This window comes from Onychostruthus taczanowskii, unplaced genomic scaffold (assembly GCF_017590055.1).
Source record: "Onychostruthus taczanowskii isolate IOZ18803 unplaced genomic scaffold, ASM1759005v1 scaffold60, whole genome shotgun sequence".
NCBI lineage: Eukaryota > Metazoa > Chordata > Aves > Passeriformes > Passeridae > Onychostruthus > Onychostruthus taczanowskii.
Window position 1 is genome coordinate 5,150,569 of NW_024503680.1, and position 9,916 is coordinate 5,160,484.

Below are 9,916 nucleotides of genomic sequence, written 5' to 3' on the forward strand. Positions count from 1 at the left end.
CGCCCCGCCGTGTGCGCGCGCGCGGAGGCGGCGGGGGGGACCCCGCGGCAAGATGGCGGCCAAACGCCGGGTGGGGCCGCGGGGCATGACGGGAGCGGGGGCGCCAGGTGGCGCCGGGACCCCCGTGAGGGCGCTCGGAGCTCCGGGGCCCCGGGCCCGCCCGGCCCGGCCCCCCGCGCTGGACGGGGACGGCGGGCAGCGGACGGCGGCCCTGACGGCGGCGGTCCTCCCGCAGCTCGAGCGTAGCGGGCCCCGGCAGGGCGGGCATGGAGGAAAATGCGGTGGAGAGCAGCAGCGACGCGAGCTCGCAGGCGGCGCGGGAGGAGCCCACCGAGAGCGGGCTGGGCGTCGGGAGCTCGGTGGCCGTGTCGGCGGACAGCAGCGATGCGGCCGCGGGGCCCGGGCTCCTGTCCCGGGCCGATGACTCCTGCGTGGGGCAGAGCTCCGACAGCAGCGGGGTCTCCTTGGTAGGTGCTGGTGGGAAGGATGGGGTGGCAGGGAGGGCAGCCGCGGTTCTGGTTCCTAGGGGTTTCTGTAGACATTTCTGACAGACTGAGCTTTGCGGCCTTGGCAGGCACTGTTATACTCTGTTATACACTGTTATACCTCTAGTCCGGCTTGTCAGTCTGAGGAGCAGAACTCCCCTTGGCAGCAAGAGCAGCCTTGCAGGTCCAGGTTTTTGTCAGTACCAAAGGATTTGCTCTAATTCCTTTCCTGGAAATCTGCAGTGATACTCCGGGTCATTTGCATAAGCTGGCAGCCCCAAGGGCTTGGGCTGGCAAAGGTCTCTCACCTGAGCTCTTCTGGACTCTTTTTATCTGCCAGGAAGAGGTCTCAGAGAGCAGTTCCAGCACAGATGCCATTCCAAGGATTTACCTGCCAGACTCATCCTCTATTGCCCAATCCACCTTGGTCTCCAGTGTCTCCACTGTGAGCCAGTCCATCATGGTGTCAGAGTCCCCACAGGTCCTGGTCCACTCCAGTGTCATCACCGATGGAGCCATAGTTGTGTCAGACTCCACTGCATCCACTTCCTCAGACCTGGGTTCTGCCATTGACAAAATCATCGAGTCCACAATCGGTCCTGACATCATCCAGAGTGAGTGTGTGCTCCCATGTGGAGATGGCTTGGTGGGCTGGGCAGGGAGCCACTACACCAGACCTCAGGAGGTGGGGGAAGTATGGACATGGAATTATTAAGGCTGGAAAAAACCTCTAAGATCATTGAGTCCAACTGGTCAGCAGGGTTTTCTCTTCTTGCCTTGCTGCAGTGACTCGAGGGTTTGGTGAGGAGCTCATGTTGCTGGACAGCCTTCCTTCTGTCCAGCTGCTCCTTCAGGCCAGGGCAGGCTCCACCCCAGAGCCAGGCCTTCCTCCCACTTTCAGGCTTCTGTCTGAGCTGGGATAGCCCCATGGAAGCCCCAGTGACGCTCCAGCCCCTGGATCTGGCAGTCACCACTCTGCTCTCCTCTCCCTGCCAGGCTGCCAATCCGTGACCAGCGCAGAGGATGGAAGGGCAGAGACCACACAGTACCTCATTCTGCAAGGCCCTGATGATGGTGAGGGAGCTCCCTGGGCTGTCTCTGGTGGCCATCTCTGCCTCTGAGCCTTGTGCCACTGGAGCATGGCCTGGAGTGGGAGTCCCAGCTGTATCAGCCATGGTGCTTGTCCCACACTCCTGTTGGGAGCCTGTTCCCGAGCTTGTGTTCAGCCCTGTGCCCCTTGTGCGGATGCAGCCTTGGATGCAGGTGAGGGTCTTGGCTGAGTGGGTTTTGGTGTTTCAGGTGCCCCCATGGTGTCCCAGATGGCCACTTCTGCTCTAGCCAATAGCTTGGCAATAGAGGCTGTTGGTGATGGACCTACCTCCACGTGCCTTGACCAGCCTGGCCCTTCAGAGCCTTCCAGGAAGTTGGAAGTGCTGGAGCTGCCTGCACAGCCAGGCCGAGCCCAAGAGGCAGATGGTGGGGAGGAACTGGACCAGCCAGACTTGGAGACCCTGGAAGAGATGATGGAAGTGGTGGTGGTGCAGCAGTTCAAGTGCAAGATGTGTCAGTACAAGAGTGTCTCTAAGAAAACACTGATTAACCACATGAAAGAGCGTCACTTCCAGCCAGGTGTGTGCCAGGGGCTCAGGGAAATTCATCTCACTGCAGACAGCCTCTGCTCTCTCCTGGGAAGAAACAAGAGAGGAGCTGGAGCACAAGGGCCTGTTCTGGCACAGTTTGGTGAAGAGCTTTTGCCCTGTTCTCTGTGGCAGTGGGTTCAGCTCTGGCTCTGAAGAAAGGACGACCACGAAAGGTGGGAGCTGTTCCAAAGACTGAGGATGAGGAGGCCCCAGAAGAAGAAGATGATGATATTATGGATGCTGGTGCTATTGATGATCCTGAAGGTAGGACTCGCCCTCCCCACACCTTACGTAGCTCAGTCTTTTCCCATCATAATTTCTGACGTTTTGGAGCACTTCCCTGCAGAGGACAGTGACTACAACCCAGCTGAGGACGAGCCCCGGGCGCGACTGCCCAAGTATGGCTGCACCGTCGCCACCTCCAGCGAGGAGAGGCCACGTCGACGGCCAGGGAGACCCCGCAAGCTGCGTCGTGTGGAGAATATGTCTCAGGACATGCCGGAAGGTGAGGGAGCTGGGAGGCAGCAGCCCTGTTCAGGGGTGAAGCAGGGAGCGGTGCGCAAGCTCCTGGAGCCGCAGCGAGAATGTGATGGAGCTGTGCTGTGTTCTGTGGAGCAGGAGGGGAGGTGGAGCCCTTGGTGACGTCCCAAAGCACACCAAGCCAGGAGCTGCAGAGCTCAGAAGCAGCCAGCTCCTCCGGCATGGAGAACGGGACCGGCGAGAACCTGGCAGAGCCTGGTATCAGCCAGTCTGACTCGGAGAACAAGGACCCTTCCTCCAACACCGGTGCTGAGGATGCAGATGTCATCCCCCGGCGGCGCGGGCGGCCCTCCCGCCGTTTCCTGGGCAAGAAATACCGCAAGTACATGGGGCGCAGGTGAGGGGTGTGCTGGGCCCTCTGGCCTGTGCCCAGGGCTGGTCCAGCCCGTTTGCCACTGCAGCTCTGAGCCCTGCTCCTGTTTCTGCAGGTACTACTACAAGTCCCCCAAGCCCCTGATGCGGCCCTACCTGTGTCGGATCTGCGGCTCACGGTTCCTCACGCACGATGACCTGCGCTTCCATGTCAACTCACACGAGGCCAATGACCCACAGCTCTTCAAGTGTCTTCAGTGCAGCTACCGCTCCCGGCGCTGGTCCTCCCTGAAGGTGAGCTTCACCTGCCCTGCTTGAAACCCACAGGCTGCCTGGCAGCCCCAGGTCTCATGGCCCTGGTCTGCCTCTTACAGGAGCACATGTTCAACCATGTGGGCATCAAGCCCTACAAGTGCGAGGAGTGCAATTACACCAGCGTGTACAAGAAGGATGTCATTCGGCACTCCACAGTGCACAGCCGGGACAGGTGAGGGCAGCACAGTCCTGGGGACTGAACAGCACTGACACTGTGCTTCCTGACCATGGCTGCCCCGTCCCCTGACCCTTTCCGAAATGGAGAGTTTTGGTGTCTAGGTATAAGGAAGTTTGGGGTGTGGCTGACACATGGGGCTTTTCTTACTTCTTTTTCAGGAAGAAGAGAGCTGATCCGGTGAGTTTGAATACTCTGTTGACTTGAATCTCAGCACTGTTATATGGGAAGAGGCACATCTCGGTCTTCACAAAATCCCAGTGCCTCATTGCGGGCGTGGTTTCTGGATCTCCTGAGGAAAGGCAACCCAGGTCCTCCAGTGGGGAGAGAGTAAAGAAACTAGTGAGCTCATCCAGGTGATTTCATCTTTATGCTCTCCATCCAGCCACCAAAGCTGAACTCCTTCCCATGCCCTGTCTGCAACCGTGTTTACCCCATGCAGAAGAGGCTTACACAGCACATGAAGACACACAGTACAGAGAAACCACACATGTGTGACAAGGTGAGGGGGGAACAGCCTGGGGAGGAGCTGGCAGTGGGTGAGGAAGGGCAGCAGGTGAGCTCTGCTTTGTTTCACCAGTGCGGGAAGTCCTTTAAGAAGCGTTACACCTTCAAGATGCACCTGCTGACACACATCCAGGCCATTGCCAACCGCAGGTAGGAGCCCACTGTGCCTGGGCAGAGCCTGTGTCCTGCTCCCCCTCAGCAGGTGTGACAGGTGGCTTTGTCCTGACAGGTTCAAGTGTGAGTTCTGTGACTATGTCTGCGAGGACAAGAAGGTCCTGCTGAACCACCAGCTGTCACACATGAATGACAAGCCCTACAAGTGCAGCGTCTGCAAGTATTCCACCTTCCGGGAGGACTTCCTGGTCTCGCACATGGCAGTCAAGCACACAGGTGAGAGAACCTGTTTGACCGATGCCCTGCACCCCCTTTCTCCCAGAGACTGTCAGAGTCTGCCTGCTCTCCCTCCCATCCCCTGGGGACCTCCTGCCTGAGTTCCCCTTCCGGGCCCTGCAGGAGGGAAGCCGTTCGCTTGCGAGTTCTGCCACTTCACCACCAAGCACAAGAAGAACCTGCGCCTGCACGTGCAGTGCCGCCACGCCGACTCCTTCGAGGAGTGGGCGCAGAGGCACCCCGAGGAGCCGCCCTGCCGCCGCCGCCCCTTCTTCACCCTGCAGCAGATCGAGGAGCTGAAGCAGCAGCACAGCCAGGTGCAGGCACCGGCTGAGCCAGAGGCCAGCTCACCGGTGAGTGCCGTGCCTAGTCCCAGCTCCTGGTGCTCGCTGCCCACTGTGCTGTCAGCACTCTCTCTCACGCAGGCACCTCTTGGCCCCATCGCTTGTCACATGGTCCAGGCTGTTACAGGTGCAGAGCCCTCTGTTCTCTCTCAGGGTTCCCTGGAAGGGGCCACCATCATCTATGAACAAGGTAGGTGAGCATTCGGGAAGGGGGTGGGATGAGGAGATGAGGAAGGAGGTGGGTGAGCTCCTGCCTGACCCTTCCTATCTGACCCCCCAGATGTGGCTGGATCAGCAGAGCTGGCCACGCAGACAGCCCTGGATCTGCTGCTGAACATGAGCACCCAGCGGGAGCTGGCTACCAGCTCGCTGCAGGTGGGCAGAGTCAAGGGGAGCTGGGCCTGCTGGGGGCTGGCACAAGGAGGCTTCCCAGCCCTGTTCTGCTGCAGGGGTGTCTTGCAGAGCCTTGCCCCCTTGGCTGAGCTGCACTATTGTACAGGTGGCAGTGGTGAAGCCAGATGACCCAGGAGAAACACCAGGCCCCTGTGAGCTGCAGGCACAGGAGGAGGAGGAGGAGGCAAAGGTGGACTGTAAGGAGCAGCAGCAAAAGTTGGTGATGCTGCACATGGCAGAGCCTGGGCAGACACTTGTGCAGGAGGCTTATGGGGAAGCAAGCCTGAGTGGCTCGGAGCTGCAGCAGATCACCATCCCCTTCAGTGGAACAGCAGAGTACAGCATCATCGCACCCATCAGCGAGGAGATCCAGGCTCCTGGCACGCTGTACAGGTCAGCTGTATGGGAGGAGTGGGGAGGGGGAGGCACTTCTGGCCTCCAGCTGGGAGGCTTTAGTGGTGAGGAAGAGGAGGAGGCAGATCGTCCCTGACCTGGTGCTCTCCAGCAGTGAGGAGGAGAGTCCTGTGGAGACCTCCCACACAGTTGTGGTGAGCGGAGCTGTGATGACAGAGGAGGCACTGAAGGACCATAGCAATCACTACATCATGTCATCCAGTGTCCCAGAGAGCCAGTTCCAGACCATGGAGGTAAGGATCTGAGCCTTCTCCCCATCCCAAGCAGCAGTGGGAGCAGATGTGACTGGTGTTTCTCTCACAGCCCCTCAGCGGGGATGCTGCCTTTTCCTCACCTGCGGAGGGCCAAGAGGCAGAGCCCGCCGGCATCAAGTGGCCCGTGGTGCAGTGTGTCACCAGTCTGTTCCAGAAGGACTCGTCTTTATCCCCAGCATCCGAGGGGCAGGAAGTGTCATCCCCAAAAATCAAGTGGCCTGCACTCCAAGGCATGGCCAAGAAGCTCACATGCAAGGTTTCCACAGCCAAGAAGCTCTCATGCAAGATTTCCACGGCCAAAAAGTTTTCATGCAAGATTTGCACAGCCATGTTCACAGGGAGAGCGGAGATGGAGAGTCACAAGAGAGCCCACATTGGGCCCAGCACTTTCAAGTGTCCTGACTGTCCCTTCACTGCCACACTCTGGCCAGAGGTCCGGGTAAGTTTCCTGGTGCAGAGCAGCCCTGGGAACAAGGGGTTTGGAGAAACGGGAGTTTCTGACCCAGCACTTGTCCTTGTGCCCCAGAGCCACATGGTTCAACATGCCAACCTCCGGCCACACAAGTGCCCCCACTGCAGCTTTGCCTCCAAGAACAAGAAGGACCTGCGCAGGCACATGCTGACCCACACCAATGAGAAGCCCTTCGCCTGCCAGGTCTGTGGGCAGAGGTGAGTGGTGGAGCTGGGCTGATCCTGCTTTGAGGGATCCCACAGAGCTCTACAAGGCTCAAGAGGAGATAGAATCTTGGCAGAGCTGTCTGCCCCAAACCTTCCCCAGCATCGGCCCATTAGAGGGGACAGTGGCCTTGGGAATGGTTCCTGCTGCAGGTGGACCCAACTTTGTCTCCAAGAAACCTCTGCATAGGAGGGTTCAGTCCCTGGGACTGCTGGGAACATGCTGGGAGAGGGGACAGGCCATGTTGTAGGATGTGCTGATGGGGCTCATGTTCTGCTGAGAGCACAGGATGCTGTGCTGCCTGTGGCACACTCCACCTCACTCTGCCTCTCCATAGGTTCAACCGTAATGGGCACCTCAAGTTCCACACACAGCGTTTGCACAGCTCAGAGGGCAAAAGGCCAGGGACAGCTGCTGCCCAGCAGACCATCATCCTGAACAGCAACGAGGACACCCTGGCCACCCTACACAGTAAGACATGTCCCCAGGACCAGGGCTGACCTGTGGGTGTCCTACATCCGGAGCCCCGTGCAGGGTGTCCTACATCTGGAGCCCCACCTTTTGGGTCAGGTGGGGCTGAAGGGCCAGGAGGACCCTCCTGCAGTTGGAATTACTGATGGAGACAGAGACCAAGGGGCTGGGCCCAGGCAACTGTGCAGAATGAGGGGGGCCTTTGTTCCCTCCAGACAGGTCCTGGTAGATCAGTGCATGTGGGAGCAGCTCACACTGGGAGCAGAGTTGAGGTTCTGATATGGAGGGTGAGCAGAGCCCAGAGACTGCCTCGTACTTTTCACTGGGGCAGGTGTCAGGCACTGGGGAGTGAGGCCATTGGTAGGTAGCCCTGGCAGTGTCCCCAGCAGCATCCCCACTCTCTCTGTGTTGCAGCAGCTCTGCAGGCTGGCCAGGCCCTGCTGGCTCCCGAGCGGCTGCAGCAGGCTCTGGGGCAGGAGCACATCCTTGTTGCACAGGAGCAGAGCGTCACCAGCCAGGTGAGTTGGGTCCCTTGGCCTCAGCTCGTGTCCTGTGTGGCTGCTCCTCACAGTGGGGACCTCCTGGGGGGCTGTGGTCAGGCCCAGCCCCCCTGACCACACTGGGAACTTGCTGACGTTGCAGGAGGAGGCAGCCTACATCCAGGAGATCACGACTGCGGACGGACAGACAGTACAGCACTTAGTGACTGCTGACAACCAGGTGAGGGGACATGGCCCACGGATGGGAGACTGTCTAGTGGGAAGAGCTGGCAGCAGCGGGGGAGGGCAGGGCTCCACAGGGAGAGCTGAAGGCACTGGGGTGGTAGAAACAGGCACAGGAGACAGACCAGATCCAGCTGTTGTGATGGGGGTGGGGAGTGGTGACCTTTTTCTGCGTCTGAATTCCCATGTTTGCAGGTTCAGTACATTATTGCCCAGGAAGGTGTCCCGCACTTGCTTCCCCAAGAGTATGTTGTTGTCCCAGAGGGACATCACATCCAGGTGAGCTTCAGACTATCTGCTTCCATCACTTGGTGGGTGGGGCTCATGGGGTGTCGTGTGAGGCTGGGCCCCCTCCTGCTCCCTCTTGCTTACTCTGGGTCACAGCATTGCTGGAGGCCTGGACACCCACAGACCCCACCACAGCCTCACTGTTTGTCCCCAGGTACAGGATGGTCAGATCACCCACATCCAGTATGAGCAGGGTGGCCAGTTCCTCCCGGAGTCGCAGGTAAGGAGCCAGGCATGGTGGCAGGAGCTGGAGGGTGGGTCTGAGCCTGCAGTTGGAGAGGGATATGTGAAATAGAGGGAGCTCCTGGGCTGGTGCCTGAGTGCAGCAGCCATGGCTGGAGCAGCTCCAGGAGGAACCCTCCCCTCAGGCATTCCCTGTTTTCCCCTCTGTAGATCCAGTACATGCCTGTGTCACCAGAGCAGCAGCTCGTCACCCAGGCACAGCTGGAAGCAGCAGCACACTCGGCTGTCTCAGGTAGTAGCACAGCCCTGTGTCAGAAGGGCCTGTCCTCCCAGACTGGGGTGCCAGTCCTGTTGTTGGGGTTGGCAGCAAGCTGTGCAGCAGTCCTTGGTGGGAGGGCTGGAAAGATCAGGCTTGATCACTGTTTTGCTGCCAGCCGTGGTGTCCAAGGGCAGATACTTGCTGGTCCCTGCCTGTCAGTTGTGGAACAGGGTTAAGCAGAGCTGTGCTCCCCGCTGGAACCCCACATGGGCAGGGTGGCCTTTTGTCCCTTCCTGGGGACAGGTGAGGAACATGGAGGGGAGCCCTGAGTCGGCAGTGGCTCCCCCTGCCCTCGGTCAGAGGCAGCACTGACCTCTCCCCTGCAGCAGTGGCGGATGCGGCGATGGCCCAGGCCCAGGGCGTCTTCACCGCCGAGGCAGCGGCCGAGCAGATGCAGCAGCTGCAGCCGGGCATCCACTACGATGTCATCACGCTGTCGGACTAGCACCAGCCCGCGCTGCGCCGGCGGCCGCACGGGCAGCAGCCGCCCCAGCCAGCAGTTGCCTTATTGTGCCGGGGCTGCGAGGGACGCACCTGAGCCGTGGTGGCACAGACACAGCCAGGGACACGCTGCCGCTCAGCCCTGTGCCGTGGGGGTCCTGCACCTCCCCCCGGAGACTGCTCAGCAGCCGCAGGGGCAGCCCTTGTGTGGACGGTCTCTTTGCCTGTTGCACTTGATGGTCTGAAATCCCTTTCCTGAACGGTCTGCGTGGGCAGCCATGGATCGGCGTCTGCCCAGCTCATGAGGATCCCGGGGAAGCCGTGGGGCTGGGCACAACTGTGCGGTGCAGTGTCAGAGATGAGGTGTGTGCAGCCACAGCTGCTGCTCCCCACAGCCATGGGGCCAGTGGTCCCAGTGTGCCAGCAGCCAGCCCTCCTGTGGTATCTCCAGCCTGCGGGCAGGCAGCAGCAGGGCTCTGGACTGGAGGAACCCAAGGAGAAGGAGGCAGAAGATGCTCTATTTTTCTTCTGAAGAGGAATGGACTCTCGTGTTAATCCGCTGGTGGTTGTTGGAGGGTTCAGCTGTGACATTCTCAAGCTTTGACTATGCTTATGAATAAAAAGGGATGGAGACCTGTGTGTGTGCCTGCTTGGGGGGACAGGGGACAGGGATGCCACAGCCCAGCCTGAGCAAGGCCCTGGAGCTGAGGCCTCAGGAGCCCAGCATTGTGCTGGCCGACGCCCTGGGCTATCAGCTGCCTCCCGCCCGAGTGACCTTGACTCCTGAGAAGCGAGCCAGGCAGCTGGGACAGCGGTGGGCTGGGGGCTGGAGTCATGAAATTAATCGAGTGGTAAACAGCCTAAATCCCGTGTAACTCTGTCCGGAGCCACACACCGCCCTCCTGAGCGGCTTGTCTGGGCCTATTTACATGCGATTATAACAGCTAATCGCAGAGTTTTAGTTCTCTGCTCCTGCATTAAACTGATTATCCACAGAAGGGAGAAAGGCCGGGAACCACCGTGGCTCGGTGAGAGCCTCAGTGAAGC

General features: G+C 59.8%; 1 protein-coding gene across 6 annotated transcripts in view; it reads left to right on the plus strand.

Annotated features, from left to right (window-relative positions):
- Nucleotides 1–9,502, plus strand: part of ZNF335 (zinc finger protein 335) — a 9,808-nt gene extending 306 nt beyond the window's left edge. Inside the window, exons 2-28 of one of the 6 annotated variants that reach the window (XM_041419175.1) lie at nucleotides 236–467; nucleotides 826–1,099; nucleotides 1,482–1,559; nucleotides 1,785–2,114; nucleotides 2,258–2,389; nucleotides 2,472–2,630; nucleotides 2,744–2,987; nucleotides 3,094–3,271; nucleotides 3,352–3,464; nucleotides 3,629–3,647; nucleotides 3,853–3,969; nucleotides 4,048–4,124; nucleotides 4,204–4,364; nucleotides 4,488–4,717; nucleotides 4,790–4,898; nucleotides 4,989–5,083; nucleotides 5,208–5,494; nucleotides 5,607–5,748; nucleotides 5,819–6,208; nucleotides 6,296–6,438; nucleotides 6,783–6,916; nucleotides 7,331–7,434; nucleotides 7,559–7,636; nucleotides 7,834–7,917; nucleotides 8,081–8,146; nucleotides 8,320–8,401; nucleotides 8,755–9,502. In XM_041419175.1, coding sequence (XP_041275109.1) covers nucleotides 267–467; nucleotides 826–1,099; nucleotides 1,482–1,559; nucleotides 1,785–2,114; nucleotides 2,258–2,389; nucleotides 2,472–2,630; nucleotides 2,744–2,987; nucleotides 3,094–3,271; nucleotides 3,352–3,464; nucleotides 3,629–3,647; nucleotides 3,853–3,969; nucleotides 4,048–4,124; nucleotides 4,204–4,364; nucleotides 4,488–4,717; nucleotides 4,790–4,898; nucleotides 4,989–5,083; nucleotides 5,208–5,494; nucleotides 5,607–5,748; nucleotides 5,819–6,208; nucleotides 6,296–6,438; nucleotides 6,783–6,916; nucleotides 7,331–7,434; nucleotides 7,559–7,636; nucleotides 7,834–7,917; nucleotides 8,081–8,146; nucleotides 8,320–8,401; nucleotides 8,755–8,873 — 4,146 coding nt within the window. In that variant the 5' untranslated portion in view covers nucleotides 236–266 and the 3' untranslated portion in view covers nucleotides 8,874–9,502. Of the gene's footprint in view, nucleotides 1–235; nucleotides 468–825; nucleotides 1,100–1,463; nucleotides 1,560–1,784; nucleotides 2,115–2,257; nucleotides 2,390–2,471; nucleotides 2,631–2,743; nucleotides 3,003–3,093; nucleotides 3,272–3,351; nucleotides 3,465–3,628; nucleotides 3,648–3,852; nucleotides 3,970–4,047; nucleotides 4,125–4,203; nucleotides 4,365–4,487; nucleotides 4,718–4,789; nucleotides 4,899–4,988; nucleotides 5,084–5,207; nucleotides 5,495–5,606; nucleotides 5,749–5,818; nucleotides 6,209–6,295; nucleotides 6,439–6,782; nucleotides 6,917–7,330; nucleotides 7,435–7,558; nucleotides 7,637–7,833; nucleotides 7,918–8,080; nucleotides 8,147–8,319; nucleotides 8,402–8,754 lie in introns of those variants that run through there. The other 5 variants (XM_041419170.1, XM_041419172.1, XM_041419171.1 and 2 more) reach the window with 5 other exon arrangements.
- Nucleotides 9,503–9,916: the final 414 nt, after the last annotated feature.